Consider the following 22,709-nt stretch of genomic DNA (forward strand, 5'->3'; position numbering starts at 1 on the left):
GTGTCCATGTGGGATGGACAAAGACCACAAGAGGGTGGGGATTAGAAGCCAGTGTGTACAGACTGGTGTCCATGTGGGATGGACAAAGAGCAGCAGACGATTGTGATTAGAAGCCAGTGTTTACAGACTGGTGTCCATGTGGGATGGACAAAGACCAGAGGCTGGTGATGTTAGACAGGCAATGGAGTAATATCCTGTAAGTGTAATACAATTTTCGAAATTTCCGGAAATTGAGAACACGTTTGCTCCGATTTGCAAACTGCGAACGCGGTCACGTGGGTATAACAACAGACAGACACACACACACACACACACCCACACACACACACACACACACACAGACACGTCGAAATTAGAACCTCTCCGTGACATACGTCACTCGGAGAGGTAAAAAACACATTCAGGTGGTGACATTCCTTATTGAGTCAAAACTAAGGAAAGAGTTATACAGCAGGTGACTGAGGGAATCAAGAATGCCTGCAATGGTTGCATTAAAGACCGCCCATCGCAGATGCAATATGATTGCGTAATGATGGTATGGAGTGAACGTGTGGATAGTCGTTACTCTAATGCTGTGTCGACTTTAAATATAGAGATGATAGTTAACATATTTAATAATTCTTCTGCCTTTAGTTTTCAATTCTGTAAACAAATGGTCTGTAAAAGTGTATCTAGCTGAAAAACCTTTTTGTGAAATACTGTATTGACGTTTATTTAAATAACACATTTAAATTTAATATTTTTTCTTTATTCTAAATATAAGAATATTTCCAATTTTTAGTAATTAATTAAAACTAATAAATATTCAAGTTTAATAGTTTATCTTTATTTGGGGTGTAGACATATATTTTAGAACAATCATTGCAGAGATAAGAAACTGAAATGTAAATAATTACAATGGGATTGGAGTGAAGGAAGGGTTTGTTTTGGTTAAGAAACGTTTATTGACGAAAAATAAATAAAGTTGCCGGTTCATGGAAACACCCAGTTATGAGTATGCCATCCATAATTTGAGATATAAACCATGATAGAGGAAACCACTACTCGCCCAAAGCAAAATTAAAGGACTTAAAATCGGCCACCTTAATGTTAGAAGTCTCATTCCTCATCACCTAGATATTCATTGATATTGATGTTGACACAGCAGAATATAGATATTTTATGCGTGACTGAAACCTGGCTAACCCCGCAGATCCCAAATTCGTTAGTAGAGTTCCCCAATTATAACTTCTATCGTGCGGACCGGACCGGCTCGTACAGAGGCGGTGGTTTACTAATATACTATTTGACAACGTTGCCCTTAACGCACCTTGAAATAAAAAGCGATGCCACACTCTGGGTAGAAATTACTTTTAAAAATAGCCCGAAATTGTATATTGGGTGCTTTTATAGAAGCCCAACCTCAGACCTCAATATTCTAACTAGCTTGAAGGACACCATAGAGGAACTCATACCACGAAATGTGGAACTTATCCTAGTTGGAGACTTCAATTGCGATCTCCTTGCCAAACCGCTCTCTAAACCTACGAAAACTCTGAACCAAATACTAACGAGTTTTCAGCAAATGATCACGGAACCAACTCGCTTAACCGAAAACTCCCGTACATTACTGGATCACATCTACAGTACACATCCAAGCTTTATTGTGGAAACTGGAAACATAAACTGTGGTTTCTCGGACCACAATCTAGTAACATGTGTCCGCAAGCGTAAACATGAAAAGATACCAACACACTTCGTTACCACAAGAAACTATCACAACTTTGACCTGTCGGACCTCATTACGAGCTTAACTCAGGACCTTGCGACTTCTGAACTAGTTACACTATCGAATACTGACCACCCCATAAATATAAATGAAGCATGCCTTCTACTACAGCAAATAATAAATAAGAACTTAAATGAACAAGCGCCGACGGGAAAGAAAAGGGTCCACATAAAACTCCCTCTATGGTTTGATGACAAAATTAAAAATACTTTATCCTTGAGAGACCTTCATTCTAGAAAGAGGACAGGACCAAATGGGGCCTACCACAAGGAACAGTTTAGGATATATAGGAATCTGGCGGTTTCTGAGGTCAGGAATGCTAAAAAGATGTTCTTTGCAAATAGATTCGGGCAGGCTAAAACCTCGAAAGAAACCTGGAGACTGATTAAAGAAAATTTCAAAGGTTACAGACCATCGTACCAAAACATCATCCTTGAAAATTCAAGTGACAATACCACTATCAGAGAGCCACTTCATGTAGCTACCTATTTTAACGATTATTTCCTCAAGAACAGCAAAGCAACCGGAAAGAACGACTGGGATACTTTGAGCACACTCTTACAAAACAAGAAAAGACACCACAAACCAACCTTCTCTATGGAGAACATTACTATCAAGGCAACTAAACAAGCAATAAGAAGAATGCGACCAACTAAAGCGGTGGGAGAAGATGGTATACCACCATGCTTAATAAAATCTCTTTGCAATGTGATTGCCCAACCATTGTGCCAGGTAATAAACCTATCCATCAATCAATCTACATTTCCCGATATATGGAAACACGCAAGAGTCACACCTCTGCACAAAAAGGGCAGCAAAGGGAATCCTGATAACAAATCGTACTCAGTCAGTAACCATAAACGGATCAACATCGCCAAAGGGCACCATTGAACGAGGTGTACCCCAAGGCAGCATACTTGGCCCGATCCTATTTTCTATCTATGTGAACAATTTCTCTCACATACTGAAATTTACGTCGCCCTTTCAGTTTGCTGACGACACGGCAATGCTTACCGCAGATAAAAATCCAGAAACTATTATCACTCAACTGGATAATGAATTTCAAAACTGCGTGACATGGTTCAATAGTATCGGAATGACCATAAATGTGAAAAAATGTGAATTCATTTTATTTGGATCCGCAGCGGGTCTTAAACCAATAGAAAATATCACGATACTGCCTAAATCGACAATCAAAAGGGTTAGGGTAACAACGTACCTTGGCTTTAAAATCGACGAGAAAATAGCGTGCAAAGATCATATTGCAGCGACCATAAGTAAAATAAAATCGAGAATTTACATTCTACGGCATTTAAGGCCACACATTCCACCATCTATTCTGGCCATATGGTATAAAACCGCGATACTACCAATATTCGACTATGGAGATATCCTCTACATGACGGCAAGCTCTACCTCACTACAAAAGCTACAAACGCTTCAAAACACCGCGGGAAAGATAATCCTTGGCGTGAAGAAACGGACAAACACTAACCTTGTACATGCGAATCTATCATGGTCTTTACTAGCAACCCGTCGTAAAGTTCATTTAGCACGCTTTGTCTTTAAATCCAAGAGAGGCCAAGTTCCGACCTACATTCGTCAGATATTCACAGAACTGTGCAACGTACACGAACACAACACGCGTGGGACGGAGCAAAATTTATATCTAAACCCACAAAAATCAAACCACAGTAAAAATCGACTATCCTTCAGGGAAGCAGTTTTATGGAATTCTCTACCCATGGATATAAAAAATTTAGCAACATATACAAATTTTAAATTAGAACTAGACAAGTACTTCAATTAGAAGTACAATTATAATTCCATAATTTTATCCTATGTAACTATTTAAATTTAATTTAATTTAACTGACGACTCTTTTGTAAATTAGCGACATAGCTAAAAAGAATATCGTCAATAAAGATGACTTTATTATTATTATTATTATTATTATTATTATATTATCGTCTTTTACCTGCCGGGGTTGCAAACCGGTCTCCACGACTGCTAGGGCTTCTAGGAGTCCTACTCGTCGGGGCAGCGGGATGGCTGGTAACAGTGTCCCTTCGCCTAAAGTGGTCAATGATTCGTCGGTACCCTTATCTGTAATCCATGAAGCTCTCAATAAACTACTAGAGCCCGATAGTGTTACCCGCGATCCTAATTCCATCTTGGATCGTATCCTGGCGAAATTGGACAACACTGAGACGCTGGTCCATACTCTCCAGCAGCAATTAGTGAATCAACAGTCTATTATCAATGCTCAAGACATGCATATTAAGGAACTTTGCACTAGAGTAGCGGCGTTAGAAAAGAGCCGATGCGAATACACTGTGACCACTGACGGTCAAAGTGACGGTACCGCTACTAATATTTCAGTCCCGTCTGACCGATCATTACCAACCCAGCGTCCTTTACTCTACTCCAACATGCTTTCGAGTACCTTGCCCATGCCTCGGGCTTTCGGTTCCCATTCGGCGAGTGCCATCCGACCGCCCCCACCGAGGCCTGCCAAACCTGTCTTGACTGGCTCTGCCACTAATTCTAGGCTGAAGGCAGTCGCCAGAGGGTCAGGTCGCCGTGGCCCCGTGCCCAAGGCAATTTTCGTCAGTCGCCTGGACAAGGATCTGCTCTCGAAAGACCTTATTGCTACACTTAAGGAAGACGCTGGCATTGCCAAGCCTATTTGTATTCGACTCAAGACGAAACACCCTGACGCTGATCATTCATCCTTCTATGTCGCCTGTGAGGACGATAGCGATTATGACAAATTATCTGATCTATCCTTTTGGCCTGTCAATTGCATCATCACGGAGTTCAATGGCGTCCCCCGTGATGCTAACAAGCATAAGAGTGAACTAGACAATGTTGACACCGCTCCCAAACAATGAAGGACCTAACAATTGCATATCAAAATGTTCGTGGTTTACGGACAAAATTTATTGAATTTTTTAGAAATGTTGCTTCTCAAGATTTTGACATTATTTGCTTAACTGAAACCTGGCTTAATTCTACTCATTTTACTACTGATTATTTTCCTAACCATTACAATGTTTTTCGGTCCGATCGCTTAGATCCGAATTTTAATAACGTTCGGGGTGGAGGCTCATTGATTGCCGTTCGGCGTTCCTTGCACTGCTGTCGGCGTCATGACATTGAGGGAACGTCGGAGAGTGTGTTCATTGAAATTAAGGCGTCAGCCCATCGTTCAATCGTAATTGGTACTGCTTACTTTCGACCTTCCCTGGATGACATGACCTATGCCCTCTATACAGACAGATTAGTGCAGGGTTTAGCTGGCGGCTCATCTGATATTATTTTGCTCGGTGACTTTAATCTACCTGGTGTAGATTGGCTTAGCTGCGGGACTCGGGGTTGCTCTGCTCCTATACGTACTAAAGCTACCCACATCATTGACGCTTGCTATGACTTAAATCTCCGTCAAGTTGCCCCTCCAGTCTCACATGGTAATCTGTTGGACTTGTGCCTAACGAATATAAATGGTTTAGATATTGATAGTCTTAATGATCCCTTTGTGCCCATCGATGCCTTTCATCCACCCTTCTTAATTATCATGTCTGATTTAATTGGTTTGCCACCTCCACCCTCGGACCCATTTTATATGTATAGCAAAGGTGATTATTATCTATTGTACTCAACTTTGCGCGACATGAATTGGGAAGTTTTACTCGGATCGCAGGACGTTAACTATTGTGTGGATATCCTTACCGATCGCCTTCGGGCGGTTATGGAATTGGCTATACCACGTAGGGTGCGCCGCGCCAATCCTGGATTTCCTCCCTGGTATTCACTGGCACTCCGCACTGCTATTAAGCGGAAAAAGTACCATTTTAGAAAAAAAAAAACGCACTGGGGCAGGAGGACATTAACGCTATCTCGGCCTGGTGTTTGCTAAATAACATTCCCATCAACCCATCTAAGTCAGTACATGTTACCTTCACAAGGCGTGTCTGTCGCTCGGTTTTGACTTCTTACGAAATTGACCACGAGCCTGTTCGACAGGACTCTGAAACCAAAGATTTGGGCACCGTTTTTGATGCCCACTTACTTTTCAAAACTCATGTCACCAAATCCATTAATATCTGCCGTCGCACTTTGGCGGTTTCGTTAAGATTATGCCGGGCTTTGCATTCCCTAACTCATTTTCGAACACTATATCTTAGCCTTGTTAGGTCACGTCTACTATTTGGATGGGTTGCCTGGGGTGGATGTAGCCCATATCTTCTCTTAAAGATCGAACGTGTACAGCGCAAATTTGTTGAATTTTGTCACACATTTTTTATGCCCCTAGCTAACTATGACTACGTATCGATACTCAAAATTCTGGACATTCCCCAAATTTCCACAGTTCTTATGTCCAATGATATTTGTTTTATTCATAAATTGATAGATAACCGCTTACATCTCCCTACCCTTCTAGAATCCCTCAATTTTTTAGTTCCTAAAAATACACGTCATAGTTCGATTTTCCATAACCCCCGTAAAAGTATAAATCCAATTGTAAGGATGCAGCATAAGTGCAATTTATTTGCATCAAATATTGATCTCTTTTGTGATACTCTACTCCAAGTGAAACAAATCCTACGTGACGTAGCTCAACTGTAAAAACCTAATTCTTATTAAATAACCATCCCTACCTCTGTATGTACATTAATCTAAAATTTGTGATTGTATAAACATTCTTGTATATATAATTGTGATTTGTATATATTTTGCATTGTACTCAAATGTGCCCGTTCTCGTGAGTTGTAAACAACTTTTTTCGTGCACAATAAACTCTCAATTCAATTCAATTCAATTATTATTATTATTATTATTATTATTATTAGGTCAAGTAAACAGTTAAAGTCGACAATAGTTGGGTAAATAATTTAAGTCTTCTGGCTCCTCCGGTGGTTGACCTCCACCCTCTTTTTGATCCATGAAGCCTTGAATGTCACGCTCCTCCTGACTCGAAAGTTCCTCAAAGTCCAGCTCCTCCTCCTCTCCGTCCATGAAACGGTTAAGGTCGTGTACCTCCTGGATCGAAAGGTCCGGAAAGTCTCCCTCCAGGCTAGTCGTATCGGCTGTGCGCTCCTCGGCACCTCGGAAGTGCTCGCGCATGTGGATATCGGACTCGTTTTGGCCGTCGAACCACTTGTCGCAAATATAACACGCAATCCGAGGTGATGGGGGAGTCTCTTCCAGTGTGGCGACTTCGACGTCATCCTCTTCCCGCTCCATGAACTCTTGCAGCGCACGATTCAAATCGTCGGACAGTTCATCTAGATTTTGGGATGAAAGGTCCGATGGCAGGGTGTCGCCGGAAGGAGAACCAAAAACGAGGGGAGAGGTGGAGGAACGGAATCGGGAATGGAGTGGGTGGCAACGTCGGAAAGGTAACCAAAAACAGAGGGAGGAGAGGGGAGAGTAGGGTTTGGAGTGGAATGGGTAAGTTTCGGCCGCTTGGCCTGGGGAGGGGTAAGAGGGGTTAAACGGTTTCCCCTAATCATGATGAGCTCGCGCATAGCTCGGGCTTCCTGGGCATTCGACTCTTCCATGCTAATAGGGTCTCCAGAGAGATGGGGCGGGAGGGGACAGACTATTTTCTCTATTCCTGATGAGGTCGTGCACAGCTTAAGCCTCCATTCTATCCAACTCCACCATGCTTATAGAGTGTCCAGAGAAATTAAGGGATAGCCTGCTAGAGTACTCGGTAAAGTATGGGACCGGGAGGATAGAGGCAGGGGTTGGAGGAACTGAAATGTTCGTGGGGGAAGGAGAGTCGGAAGTTGGTGGAACAGTAATGTTCTTAAGGGTAGGAGAATCGGGGGTAGGGTGGAATTAGAGTCGGAGCTTGAGCTAGAAAAGTTAAATTAAGTACGCTAGTTACCTTTTAAGTTGTTGCCGGCCACGTGGGAAGTTAAAGTAGAGCGTCTCGTGACATTGCGTACACTTCTATGCCTCGTTGGGTCCCATGATCTAACGTACTCGGGCTCGCAAATATCGCACTTAAACATTCTCAAAATTAACTCTTTCTTAAAGACAGTAAAAAATGTATCATATTCTCGGGTCAGAAATAACTACCTTTTAAAAGACAGTAAAAAAATGTATCTTAATATCAGGGTTAATAACAAGTATTTTCGGTGTTAAGATGTAAAAGTTTTTCTAACCTTCAGCAAAGAACTTCTAACAGAAACTTGGGAACAGTCAGGAAGTCGTCCAGAACAGAAAATGAATAGCTATTGTACACTTTTATACTCTTAGCATGATAAGATGTTCAACTATCGTAGATAAGGGAGTTTTACACTTGTATCACGTGATAATCAGAGTCATGCTTCGAAACGGGGATTTTAAACTTCGATCTAGTTGATTTTTCGCAAGCCTCTTATCATAAACATAAATTATTTACCCAACTATTGCCGCCTTTACTGTTTACTTGACCTACCATCAGAGACCTCTATCATGGTTTATATCTCAAATTAATGATGGCATTGACCTTCTATTTACTCATAACCATGAACAGGCAACTTATCCACAAGTTGCCTCTATTTATTTTTCATCATTAAGCGTTTCTTAACCAAAACAAACCCTTCCTGCACTCCAATCCCGTTGCAGTTATTTACATTTCAGTTTCTTATCTCTGCAATGATTGTTCTAAAAATATATGTCTACACCCCAAATAAAGATAAATTATTTAATTTTATTATTTATTAATTTTAACTAATTACTAAAAATTTGAAATACGCTTTTAGAATAATGAAAAAATATTAAATTTCAATATTTATTATTTAAATTAACGTCAATACAGTATTTCACAAAAACCAGGGATAGATAGACTTTTTTAAGACGGAATGGGTAACAGGGTTATTCGGGTGCGCGTCCTAGTCCACGACCCCCTTACCCGTGACGGAGGGGTATGAAAGAAGAGGCGGGTCTTATTTTCGTTATGACGTTGTATGTATATCCGGGTCAAGTAAACGTCGTCTGCCCGTCGTCTGCTCATTCGTCTGCCAAGTTGGAATGGGCTCGGATTGTAATTTTTGAAATAACATTGTTTAAAAATGGAAGTTACACAAGACATAGGGCTTGCAACTGAAAAAAAACGGGGAAGACCCAAGAAAATTAAAAGTGAGTTAGAATTGAGTAAAAGTCTTCATAGATATTACAGCACGAACAGGTTTTAACCAAACACTAAGCTCACAAATCTCCTGACCATTCACTAAGCCTTGGTTAACTTCATCAAATTCGTTTACAAAATCATGAGGATAGTAGAAATGATTGGCTTAAGAAAGAATTAGCGAACACTTTTTACCTTTACAGATGTACTCCAAATCCAAAACACCGGCACCAAATTCACTAACAACCTTCTTAATTGCTATTAAAAACAATTCCCGAATAATTACCTGGACCCTCGCATTTAGACGGCTCCATTTTGAACCCCTGTGAAGACGCTTATCTGTACAACCATAGCCCACTCGATCCGCGCTCTATAGCTATAGCGCGAGCAGCTTGCGTCGTGACGCGCGTGATCGAGTGGGCTATGGTACAACGCAAGAGGGGTCGTAGTCATGGCGACCGAGGTAAACAGGAATTACGTATTTTTGGCCCTCCCCGTCAGCAACGTCACCAATACGTAGTTTTTGTGAGCCAATAGGATAATTTAATTTTTTGGTTACGTGTTGAAGGAAGGGACTATATACTCGTCTATGAGTCGGACTGAAGTAAAGGCCAAACATTGTTTATTCCGTCTTAAAAAAGTCTATCTATCCCTGCAAAAACCTTTTTTGAGTCACACACACTTTTAGAGAACATTTGCTTTCAGAATTGAAAACTTAAGAATTAATAAATATGTTAAGTGGGACCGTCCATAAACTACGTCACACTCTTATGGGGGGGAGGGGGTTTGTAAGTTTGTGACGGTCCGTGACGAGGGGGGAGGGAGGGCCCTTCGATGTGTGACGTCACATTTGAAATTAATTTTATTACGAAGTCAGTAAGAGGTCGATTGACCCTTTTGTTATAGAAGAAAAAAACAAAACGTTTCAAAGTCCACCGTGAGAACGACCTCTACAATAATTTAACAAAATTTTTATTCCATCATCGCCTAAATAGTAGAAATTGTAAGCAATGATCACCTACTTACTCGTACGTGTAGCCAATATAAACAGCGCATTTAAAATAAAGAGACCCGCTCCACGTACGCATAAGGACTGCTAAATGTAGTGTCAGCTTAAACTCTCTAATGTCACTGTTTTTTCGCCACTAGCATTAGCGAGGAAGAATCGGATCCTCGATCCTCTTTAAATGGTTTCGTTTCTTTCCCACATTTTTAAAATCTGAATCCCAAGCTCGATTAGCCTAAGCTTTTCAAGTGACAATGTCGAAAACTATTAAGTGTGCCCCTTTAACTAATATTTTGGATGGTTATAAAAAAGCACATAGTTCTAAAGCTCAATCAGTGGCAAACGATATTCATGAAAGCTAAAGAACGGAAATGAACTTTGACTTTCAAGTCGAACAAAAAATTTCTAAGTGGAAAAGATGAATCTCTTTTTAAATTAATAAAATTAAATTGGTAAATTAAGACAAATAATAGTCCGTTGGGGGGGGTTAAAGAAATGTGACGTGGTTTTCAGGGGAGGGGTCTTAGAAAACGTGACTAAGTGTGATCAGGGGGGACGGGGGGTCAGAAAATGTCATTTTTTGCGTGACGTAGTTTATGGACGGTCCCAGTATCATCTCTACGTTCACTCCATTCCATAATTACTCATTCGTGTTGCATCTGCGATGGGCGGTCTATAATGCAACCATTGCAGTTATTCTTGATTCGCACAGTCAGTTGCCTTATAAGTATTTCTTAATAGCGCTCTCTACACGTTTTGATTCAGTAAGGAATGTCACCACCTGAATGTGTTTTTCCAGTAAGTTCTCCCATAGGTATGAACCTATAGCAAATCCATTCTTAGTCGGGTAGCGAATTCCCTAGTTCGCTCCTTTACCCGGGATTACTTGACGAATATTTAACGTTACAAGTCGAAAAAGCTCGTGGTAGGTTGAGCGTCCTCGAAAAATTCAATTATGGAATCCCTCATCCCATAAGGTTGCGTGTATTAATCGTCACTTAATATAATCCCCGTAGAACCATCGGTCATTCCTAGTCAAATATTACAGTCCGCTGTTACACTGACTGATTAAGTTGAGGAAATCTCGAAAACGTTGGAGTTATCCCTAAATATTCACGTAAAACAGAATTAAGACGCGAACTAAGATTTAAACATAACACTAAAAATTTAAGGAGAAAGTATACTTACATTTCGATGAGCGCTTGAAGACTCGTAAAATGCCTTATCCTCAAACCTACCACGCTTTTTATACGTCGGAAGCACATCGTGAAAAGTCAATATGACACATGGTCTTAAGCCTAACACTTGGCGTGGGTTTACCATGACGTTGACAGCCACGTTGCCGAAAGTCAATACGACATCGTCTTAAGCCTAACTCGCCGAACATGGGTTTCAAACTTCATAATTCAATCCTTATCAGTGAGGTAATGCGTTTAACATTTTCCTCGAAAAAATGAGATAAGATACGCCAACGGGAATAGATAACCTTATCTCGAGTGGCCGTCATGAGATTACACGCCATCATGAGATTACATGCCAAGTCTGTCATCACGACTTTCACGCCAATTTATCACGCCAGATCACGCCACTGGGCCAGCTCCAACACTGCTACTACTAAACCTATCAAGCGGCTTACATTTAAACAATCAAGCACATAGGTTCATAATATCTGTTCCGTAAGTTTGTCACTGGTTACTGAGAGCTTGTCATGAAGTGAAGTAAGTGAAACGTCATAGATTCATCTAAAACGACGCCTGGTGAGGCGCTGTCAAAGGCTAAGCACAGACTAAATTGGAAGATGGATTGCAAAACCACCTGCAGTAAATTCTCGCATCGTTCTAGAACTAGTTCTCAATAAGTCTCTAGCATTACGAAGTATGGGAAGTGTCACACTTATGGAACGCATCTTATAAACTTATGGTATAGCGTTTTAGGATAAGGCTACTTTCTGCGAAATTCAATTATTGTTCTATAGAAACCTGCTGTTAAACCAACCAAGTAGTTTTCAAAACATTTATTTCTAATTGTGTAATTTTTGAAAACATTTTTGCAGCGTTACATTTGAAAATGTAAGTATTTTATCCATTTCACAGAATTAATATCAGTGAAACCTAACGTTCGAGCAATAGGCAAAGAAAATTTTATTACTGTCACATTTTTTTAGAATAATTCCCTAAACCACTTTAGTAAGTAAACACGAGGCAGATGTAGCTTATAATTATACGTTATTTAATCGTTATCAGAAGTGACATGAGACTTGTAGTACTGAGCTAACCAAATTCTTCACTCGGCGAAAGTGTATATTCTTGATAACACACCAACGGTTGGCCCTCTAGTGGCCGAACTAGATTCAAGCACCCGCGTCCTTGATTCGCCGCTTTAGGTTGAGGAGAAGGGGGCAAGAAATTTTTTGGAACTCGACCAATTTTTTTCTCTCTAGCGTAGGCGCGATTGAAGCGGCGTAAAATCCTCAAATTTGTTCACTAATGCCAGGATCTATTACCAATGCTAGAGCCCTTCACTTCTAGTCTCATCTCACTTCTGTCGTTATTTAAGTTTTTTCTTCTTTCTTTCATTGCAAACATTTATAAGATTATTTTAATAGAAAATAGTTACAAGTTTACGAACGTTCAACCCAGAAGGTTACAAAAATTAAATATCAATTGTTATTTTGTATAAAACCATTTGTAATTTTTTTACTTGTAGAACGAGTAGAAAACCCCAATAGACTAACATTTTTATGTAACAACCTGAATTCAACACGGAATTTTTGTTACCTTTTTGTGCCAGTCATTGTTAAAGTGGGAAGCCCTCGTAAAAGTAGACCCGTATTAGCGAATCTCATAATTGCGGTTTCCCGAAAACGTAGTTTACCCGTTTCAGCAGTTCCTTAAAGAGCAGTACAACCGAGACATGAAAATATAATGATGTAGGTTTGGTTATATTGTTTGAACTTAATGAAATTTGGTTAAACTTCGTTACTTGTATTAAAAAAAGTCTTAGATGAGGATAGTTTTGGTTAGACTAGGTTATTTGAATTCCAGCAGAATTAGGACAGTTTAGGTTATATATTGTTATTCCAAGACGAATAGTAATAGGTCAAGAAAGGTTAGGTTATATTAGCGTATGATGATCTTGTTGTACTCAATAGGTATGGTAAATTGTAGGGTTAAGAATTGTTCAAAACTTAACTGCAATTTCGTCAAACAGTAGTTCTTAGATTGAGTTTTGAACAAGGCCGCTGTATTATGTAAAAGCTATTTTGGGAACTGCTCATACAAGGTACATCCGTTAAAGTTAACCTTACTGATAGCGAATTAGTGCTCTTTCATTTTCAGTTTCCTTATTTTCTTATTAATAATATTATGTGGTTGTTAAAAATTATAGTCATATGAGTTGTGGGAATTGAATGCATACCCCAGCGCTATTTCGTACAAACGGTCAAAGACATATGAATCAACGGCAGAGCTGTATTACACCAAAGCAATAATGTTTTCGCAACTATCTCCCACGAAGCGGGAGAGCTTCCTTACAAATATTTTCATCATACCTTCATGGGTGAGCAAACATTCAATTTACTTCTTCTCAACTAACTCAAAAACTAAAGATGAAAATTCAAACTCCCATTGCCATACTGAAATAACTTGAAAAAGAGAAACCTGGGCCGCCATTGAGGTATCCCCCTCTCCCCAAGAAGCTCCGCCAGATCTCTGAAAAATTGAGCTAGAGGAATTTAAATTATTATATTTTAAAATTGAAAATATTGCGAAGCGGAAAATTACATACACCGTTTGACTGCGATGTAGTTGTTAGAGTCAAAAAGATCTATTGCTTGATCGTGATCATTTGAGAGATATACAACACGTCAATTTTTGAAAGTTCGAAAACTTTAAAATTAACGAACACGTTTTGTTAAGTTTTCATACTTATTTTAGTTTTATTTTGTCTGCTATCAATGCTTTTCTGTCCATTTTATTCTCCTTATATACTCAAACTAACCCTAAATATTATAGAGAAAATAAAATGCGTGCGTTTACTATTTCGAAAATGATGCACATATTTCATGATAAAATATTTTACCTAAAAAATTTTAGTGAAAAAAAACGAAGATAAGAAAGTTTTTCAAATAATCGTGTCTCTAAAAATGAAAATTTTAATATCTGGTACTTCAAACAATTAATTTTCTACACTTATCTTTAAATTTGTCTATTTATAATTATTTGCGGTGATAAATGCAATTTTCGTGAAATTGTGTAGTAAAAGTTGTTCACAACGTAAATTTGATCAACTGAACCCTCTATTATTCAGTTCCTTGGACTGTTATTCTTGACAATTTTGATTCTCGCCGCTTTGACGAAATGGTTTGAAAAGTCGAATCAATTTGGATCATTCATATGGATGTACTTCGCTCCTCTGTTACAAAAAAGTAAGTTTTAAACAAAGAATTTGTTTCAATTCCCTCTTCCAACTGTTTTCTAAATTTCCGCAGGTTGGGTTGTAAAACTGAATCATGGAATATCCAAGCATTTACTGAATATTTGGTTTGCTACTTTAATCGTGACGAACAGTGCTCTGTTGTCATTCATCACCGCTGATGTTTTGATCGGTCAGAAAACAATCTTTAACAATTTGAAAGACATATTGCTCGTTAAAGACCTTAAATTCTACACACCTAAGTATTCCACTGCTATGATTGACTTCTTAAAAGTAAGAAACATTTTGGAGCAAGTGCGACCCAGAACCAATATAGATCGAGTCAGTTTAAAATTATGCCAAATCCATCATTTATATCTCAATTTCTTAAGATATGTTTAATAGATTTGTCATTGGTTACTGAGAGCTTGTCATGAAGTGAAGTAGGTGAAACGTCATAGAGTTTCGTAAAGCGACGCCTGATGAGGCGCTGTGAAAGGCTTAGTACAGACTAAATAGAAAGATGAACTGTAAAACCGCGTGTAGTCAATTCTCGCGTCGTTCTCGAGCAAGCTCTCAGTTAGTCTCGTTTATAATTTTGCAAAAGTATATCTTTGACATCTTTTTCAATAAAGTCTATACCTGGAACTGAAGGCAAGAAAATCCGCCGTAGACGTATAAAGGAAAAACCCGATATGAGAGATTTTATGGCGAGTGTGTCGAAGGGAAAGGGGGTGTATGTCGTCTGGAATGATGAAATCGATGATGTAGAAGACTACTGCAAGGAAACTCTAACGAAAGAAGATGCCCGACCCTTGTTTTACAAGTCGCCATTTCCCTTAACAACGATTTCTACGGCGTTTCAAATCAAAAGAAATAATTCCATCAACAAGGGCATGTTGGAAAACATCAATAGAATGTAAGAGCTCGCAAAATTGCGTTCTTCTTTTCCCTAAAATAAAAGTCCTGTAGTCGACCAAAACGAAACCATAAAGTGAAGTTCCAAGCTTAGAAATAAATAAGGATTTGTTCCATAAGTTTTTCCCTGGCTGCTAAGAGCTTGTAATGAAGTGGCGTAGGTCATAGATTTTCGAAAAGCGACGCCTGGTGTGAGGCTATCAAAGACATAGTACAGACTAAATAGGAAGATGGACAGCAAAATTAACCGAATGTAGTCCATTCTCGCTTGTCGTTCTCGAACTAGCTCTCAGCAAGTCTCTAACATCATGAAGTATGGGTAGTATCATACTTATGATTTACTCATAACGAATTGATGTGTTTTATAAACTATTGAGAATGTGATAAAAACAACTAATTACTTCAATAGTAAACACTACCCAGTTTGCTTAGTTTCCATAAAAATTAATTCGAAATTTAAGCTTCATTGTGGCACAATTATGTTTAAGTTTCTATAATCTTATATAAAAGAAACTCTTGATTTCCCAAATATCAATCAAATACGATACTGAAGTAACCTTAAAATCTCATGCGCAACTAATACAAAATGATGAAAAATTAAATAATATTTGCAGAATTCGATTTGCGGCGTCAGCTTGCTTGTGCGATAAAGCTTTGGAACTGCATTATTGGTGGACAGACTCTAGATGCGTCACTTCGGAAACTAACTTTGAAGATGAAGAATTCAACGACAGTGACGACCAAGCGATTCTCTTAATAATCTTATTTTCAGTCAGTCTCATTCCGGCGGTGTTAGTTTTAATCCATGAAGTCATTAGGGGATTTTTACTGCTCTTGTAATAGATCACGGAAATTTCAATCATACAAGCAAGGTTGATGCTGGATGATTCGTAATATGAGAGAAATCGGCCTGCTAACTGTGGAACGGCTCAGGTCCGGTGGAACGCTTGAAAATGGGGAGGAAGCGGGCGGTCTTCCTGATTCGTCTGAGGCAGACCGCCCTCCATTTTCCCGAGTATTCCTCCCCTATTTCTAGCGTTCCATCGCACCTGAGTCGTTGTACAGTAAGTGTGCCGATTTCCCTCAGATTAAGCATCCTTCCCCCATCATTCTTGATATAAGCTACTTTTGGCCATGATAATATTTTTTGGAAATTGTACGGTTTAAATATTGAACTAAAGTTTCATATGTTATCTCTTTTTGGTATAACATGGATAAGTGATAAAACTTAAGTTATTTTATTAATGTTACTATAAAATAGTGCAACCAACTCTTAGCTAACCTCCTCCACTGCCAGTTCGAATTGGGAAAACTGGTCACACTTTTCCTTTTACTGTTCAACCCACAAATCACGACAAAATTGTCTAGGTTTGTGTAATAGTAGGATTACACATTATTCTTTTATTATAATTAAATGTATGGCGTGCGTGCATATCTATTAAATTGGTCCGTAGAGTTTACACAATGTATTTTTAGCCACATCGTTCTTCGTGGCGTTATTAGTATCGTAAAAAAATTTCAGCCTCGTGACCCCGTCGACTGCTACAATATTAGGGCAAGGTTTAGACGTAGAGCGGTGAAGCCAATGTCGCAGATAGTAAACGTTTTACGCCTCCGAGATATCTAGCCCGTGTGTGTCGATTTTTATGTGAAGAAATATGCCAGTTACATAGAGGAAATATTTTCACCCAATATATGTACTAGATGGCGCTCTTATTACAGTTGCGAATAAAATTTTCCATAAATTGTCGTTGATATTTTAGGGGCCAATTATAAATATTTTATGAATGAAAGGTTGCACCCTTCAATTAACGTAATTGTTTTAGGGGCAATTTATTTTTTTTTGAATCTTTTGATTAGTTTGTGTGGACAACAAAATTAATTATGAGATTTTAGCATTGTTGTTTTTTTAGTAAATCAAAACTTCTTTAAGTTGCTAATTCACACTTTTATTATACCATAAGAGGAATTTTTTACTCCTTCATAACCTTTCATTTTTTAACCTTAGCTTTTTGATCCTGTACTTCTGTGGCATGATTGTTTAATAAAGGTCTTCGGAAATTTTCTAAAACATTTTTTTACTATCCACGACCTCGGCTTCACCGCTGTACGTCTATGCCTTGCCCTAATATTGTAGCAGTCGACGGGGTCACGAGGCTGAACTTATTTTATTTTACGATACTAAAATCGCCTCCAAGCGAGAAAACACTGCGAACTAAATTAGTTAAAAAAATATTCTCCCTTCGCGAATCTCGATAGGCACGGGGCGGGCCTAGATATCTCGGAGGCTCCGGTTTTATAAAATTTCCGAAGACCCTTAATATACAACCATGCCAAAGAAGGAACCGACAAAAACGAAAGGTTATGAAGGTGTAAAAAAATTCCTATTATGGTTTTAAAAAAGTGTGAAATAGCAACTTTAAAAAATTTTTGTTTTACTAAAGAAACAACAATGTTAAAATCTCTTAATTAATTTTGTTGTCCATACAATCTAACCAAAAGATTTAGCAAAAAGTGAATAGCTCCTTAAACAATTCCGTTAATTTAAGAGTGAAGCCTTTCTCTGTCTTAAAAGTTTTATATTTGGTCCCTAAAAAAATCAACGATAATTTATGGAATATCCCTGTCACAGCGGTAATAAAAGAGCCTCTTGTACAGATATAGGGTAAATATATTTCCTCTATGAAACTGGGTGTTTCTCCACATAAAAATCGACACGCACGGGCCTAGATAAATTGCAGAGGCTCCGTTTATACCATCCCAGATAAATAAATGGGGAAAATCGATGCGGCTTCCAGTATCTACATAATTACAAATTCAATACTTTAGTAAGGTCATATACCGTGAGATTCTGAACCATCCGCAAAACGTGCTCCAAATAAAACACTTATCGAGAAAAATAATTATATATATATATATATAATAAGTAACATAATAGAGAAACGTATGAAACTCAAGTAAGCATATTAAAGAAGGATTGTTCCCACTTAAACTTGATTTCCCTCTCCATACTTGCAATTTATCAAAACTTTTATAGAAGTGGCAACTGGTGATGTAGACGAGGTACTAGGCGTAAATACCATATAAAATGAAACTTTATAGTTTCTTGGAACTGGCAGATCCAGTTTTATGGGTAAAACATTAAAATCAGGAGGTCATACTTTTGTTTTATTTTACCCATGATATTACAGTGCACAGAAATGGAGCAGATGTGATGCAGTATTGGATAAACAAAAAATGCACGAGCCCTCAATAGAAAATTAATGGTTGAAGGGAGTAATTACATTCAAGCCACGTACTGAAAATTTCTATCAGAATGCTCAAATAATAATGAAATTGTTTACGCGTTTTCTCGGTGTTCTATACCGCGGAAGGAGATAAAATAAGTTTTATATACAATGTTGACCGAAATGAAGAATAAACTTCTAACTAATATTGGAATTAAGCCCGAATGGCAGTGTCACCAGGAAAGAGGACGCTTAGAAGTTGTGAAAAACAACTTCTGGTTCAATTTAGCATTCAATTACCTTAATATACTCGGATTACTAAAACTAAATCAACAGTTAAGTGTGATAAAATGCATCGTCTTATTTGTGCTCTACTCTTATTGCGGCTTTCAAACGTACCTTTGTGTAGCTGCCGCTTTCAAACTATATAACAATGGTATATTAAAAGACTTTCTCTGCCCTTTAGGAAACGTAATGAGACTATACACCATCACTTATTTTGTCAATGCATGCTTCTTTGGCAAAAACTTAATCTTAAAATGGTTAAACGTAATTCAACTCTGTTCCGATATCGAAATGAAGTTGCCAAATTTAATTAACATTGCATTCGCGTTAGAGGTAGTAGGCTTCATTTCTTTAACAATTATGCAATTCTTGAATGCATGGATTAGTCAACCATTTGTCATCTTATACGTTGAACTGTGTTTGCAGAATTTGGACTACTTAAAACCCCCTCGGTTTCTGACCTCTTTAATAATTAATTTAGATATTATGTTATGGAACTTTTGCTTATTATTAACCCTGGTTGCTAAAGGATCTTTGGCTTTTACAGTAGAGTGTATTAGAATCAGGGTTAAATGTTTGTCGTTGGATTTGGTTAATAATCTTGATGTTCAAGAATTTTGTCAAAAGCATACGGAGGTTTTGGTGGCATTGAAAGGATTAAACGTCACGTTGAAATACGTCCTGTTTCTGTGGCTGATTGAATGGATATCCGTTTTCTGTTTGCATATACCGCTTATTTTAGAAGGGATGCGAATCTCTGATGTATTGACAGAATTAATAATTATATTGGACAGTATATTACCATTATTGAGTGGCGGAATTTTGTTTTCAACAATGAGCGTTTTGGGTGGCGCTAAAGACTCGCTAATTTCAGCCTGTAATATTCGATTACTAAAAACCACAAATGATTTGTCCGACGCCGATAGAGCTAAGGAAAATTATTTACTTGTTAAGATTAGCAATGGGTGTTTCAATTTCAATTTCATGAAATGCGTTTTGATCAACCAGAGCTCACTTGGTGGTGTCTTAATGGCTGTCATATCGTACTTACTCTTCATTTTATCTATAACTCAAGTAGAGAATAACGCTGGCTGTTCAAATAGTACACTTTATGTTTAAGGTAATTGGTTAAATATAAAGCAAATTATAGCATTAATGTTATAGGTAATTAACTATTACTATTAATCTGATAATGATCTTGAAAAATAATTTATTGATTTTTCTTGTTCAATGTCGTCTTACGCTTTTGTTCAAACAAGATCACTATCTTTAAATAAATGTATCTTCGTATTTCAAATTGTGTAATGGTATAATAATTATCATTAAATGTTTCAAAATGGGTCTCGTTCCAAACTTCGGCCGTCAATTTTAGGGTAATGATAAAATCTGGGCCCTTTTGGTCTTAATCACTCCATATAATGCTTTCTATTGGTTCTTTGTCAGGTTAAATTGTTTGAAACTAAAAGATTACTGTGATTACTCCAATAAGGGAGTAGAAATTTATTTTCAAAAAAAAAATTGTTGAGGTAAGCAATTTATAGCAAGGATTTTTTTGTAACATCACTATAGTTTCTCTTTGAATTTTTTTAACACATACGTATAATGGACTAAAATATTTTGTTCAGATACGGTAAATTTTAAAAACTCATTAGTTTAAGAAAATTTGGTTTCGATACCAAAATTCAGCGAACATTTTTAAATGTAGATTGATTGTTTAAAGGTTTTTGATTTCAACACTTTATATTTCAGTGAACAGTTTTAAAGGTCATTAGTTTGTGACTACTATTTCAGAATTTGTATCCAAAATAGCACATGGCATGTATTAGTTGGTATCGCGGGGTTTGTGTAAGAACGTTGAACTTCATCGAGACTGGACATGTAATCAGAACCAACGGCTGTTCAAAATACCTGAAAAGAAAGCACTGCTTGGCGTTTTCGAAAATGTTTCTTGATGATTTTGGCGCTATATATCTCGTGTTCATAATTTCAATGACCATTGCCTTTTTGGTAATGCTCGTCCAGTTATGACACGTTTTCAACAAATAGGCATACGGAGCGAAGACTCGAAGCTCTTGAACTGAGGACGGTGATGTAGAAGGTTTACGACTATGTTTCTCAAAGATTTTTTCGCGACACGTTCTTGTGTAGTGAGAGTTTTTGTTCTCCTTTAAAATGTGGAGTCAAAAAATTGTTAATAGAGTGCTTAGAAAAAATTGACAAAATATATTATTCTAAAATATGCCACAAACTAGTTCATTATGTCATTATTAGGTAACAAATAATTATTGACTCAGTCACTTACGTAGCCTCTTGGAGTCTAGTTTACTGACTTTTATTAACATAGGATATAACATTCATATTTTCACCACCATATTTTGGTCTAATAGAGCAAAACCAAAAATAGAAACTATTCAAAATATACCTCTCTGAAATTGAAAGAATAAACTAACGTTTTTTTTAAATAGTGTGATGTGGAAGGATTAGGACCATGTTTCTCAAAGTTTATCTCGCGACACGTAATTGTGCAGTGAGAGTTAAACTTTTAAATGTCTTTCCATTTCGCCCATGCCATTGGAAAATGTCGCCCTAATAGCTATAGACATTTTAAAGTTTATTAATGTAATAAAAAACAGATTAATAGGAACGTCGGTTCATAGCTTTAGCCTCTGGTTACTCTGGTACCATCCTCGCATACTTCATTGAGAAACTTCGTCTGCTTATATTTTGGTTCCACCCACAAACTTTGTATATTCTGGAGGTCAAAAAATGTCATTTTTACCTCTATTTTCGAGGTTAAATAATTTGTTCGGAAATTGCGCCAGTGGTAAAAAAGCAAAGCGGACAACAATGCAATATAACTCCCGATTTAGTGAAATTAATAGCGATTTCCACTGACTGCTCCAAAGAGTGCTCTCAGTGTCAGGATGACGTAACTGCCCTCAGCGAGTTTTGGAGAGAATAGTTTCGTCAGTGGAACACGATCGAGAGGTCAGAGCGCGCTCTGAATAATCAAAATTGGCGCCGGAGACGAAATTGCAATAAAGTGTGTATATCTTGACGCAAATGGGCCGAAACCAATTAATAGAATTAACATTTCAATTAATTTTCAAAAAATCTATTTTGAATAATGATCGACAACGTCTCTGATATAATTATTGGTTTTAGGAAGAGGCGTAATATCTTTAAAGTAATGATAAAACCTCGTATTCTTCATCTTCAGAACTTTAAGAAGATGATTCCAGAAATAAATAAGCATAAGCGAGAGCCTGTCTTCTATGAGATACCCCATGGTCCGCCATTTTAATTTTATTACGTCATACTCGAGCACCGTCGCTCCGTCGAATTTTTCAGAGCACGAAAGAGCAATTCTCGGGCAGTTTTTGGGGTCAGTGGAAAACGCGATTCTGGGCGAGTGTTGCACTCGTGTTCCCAGTGGCGGACGAAAACGCGCCGAGAGTGCACTTAGAGTGCTCTAGTGCAGTCAGTGGAAATCGCTATAAGTTTAAGCCTAAGAATATATTTTATTTGATGTTTCTTTATATAGTAGTTTCTTAAAGTATGTGGGTTTTTTGCTTTGTAGTGAAATTAATATAAATAACTACCTTATACAGTCTCCATCTTTACTGCCCAAAACAGAAGTTTATGACTTCTTATCCTGGGAAGTATTGGACTCTAACCATATCCGGAACCATCTCTGTTAGCCAACTTCTAATTAGGTCCGATCACCGCGCCATCTACGGCATTTCCCTCATTTTGAGTTGGCAGGCTGATTTGCGCGCCAGCAGCGGGCAAGAAACGAAACTTTAAGGTGTGTCCTGTGGTTTGAGGTAACGAATCAGAAACGGTGACAAGAACAGCTGTTTTAATAGACTGCTAGAAATTCCGGTCAAACTAGTGTGGGGTCCTAGGCCCACGGATTGTAATGGATTTTCCTAGAGTTCTAGCCAGACGGCTTTTCAACGATTGGCG

At 38.0% G+C, this 22,709-nt stretch overlaps 1 protein-coding gene and 2 long non-coding RNA genes across 5 annotated transcripts in view; 1 reads left to right on the forward strand and 2 right to left on the reverse strand.

Moving 5' to 3' along the window:
• LOC149588658 (uncharacterized) overlaps positions 1-22,709 on the reverse strand; it is a 422,944-nt gene that overhangs the window by 256,193 nt on the left and 144,042 nt on the right. The gene's annotated exons all lie outside the window — the stretch shown is intronic.
• LOC149588668 (uncharacterized) lies at positions 6,819-8,095 on the reverse strand. 2 transcript variants are annotated; one of them, XR_016379820.1, is made up of 3 exons: positions 7,945-8,095; positions 7,665-7,858; positions 6,819-7,582 (listed from the first exon to the last, which is right to left on the reverse strand). It is a non-coding gene; the product is annotated as an uncharacterized LOC149588668 (long non-coding RNA). The 2 variants fall into 2 exon arrangements; XR_016379821.1 differs by lacking the exon at positions 7,945-8,095 and having other exon boundaries at positions 7,665-7,900.
• Positions 13,269-16,157, forward strand: LOC149588669 (uncharacterized). 2 transcript variants are annotated; one of them, XM_089862173.1, is made up of 6 exons: positions 13,269-13,455; positions 14,206-14,323; positions 14,387-14,604; positions 14,946-15,229; positions 15,843-15,999; positions 16,072-16,147. In XM_089862173.1, exons 1-6 carry the CDS (start codon positions 13,387-13,389, stop codon positions 16,120-16,122), a joined length of 897 nt encoding a protein of 298 aa, XP_089718299.1. In that variant the 5' UTR covers positions 13,269-13,386; the 3' UTR covers positions 16,123-16,147. The 2 variants fall into 2 exon arrangements, with proteins under 2 accessions (XP_089718299.1, XP_089718297.1); XM_089862171.1 differs by having other exon boundaries at positions 15,843-16,157.

This window comes from Phalangium opilio, unplaced genomic scaffold (assembly GCF_054372755.1).
Source record: "Phalangium opilio isolate 3A_F unplaced genomic scaffold, DU_Popi_V2 ptg000537l_1, whole genome shotgun sequence".
Lineage (NCBI taxonomy): Eukaryota > Metazoa > Arthropoda > Arachnida > Opiliones > Phalangiidae > Phalangium > Phalangium opilio.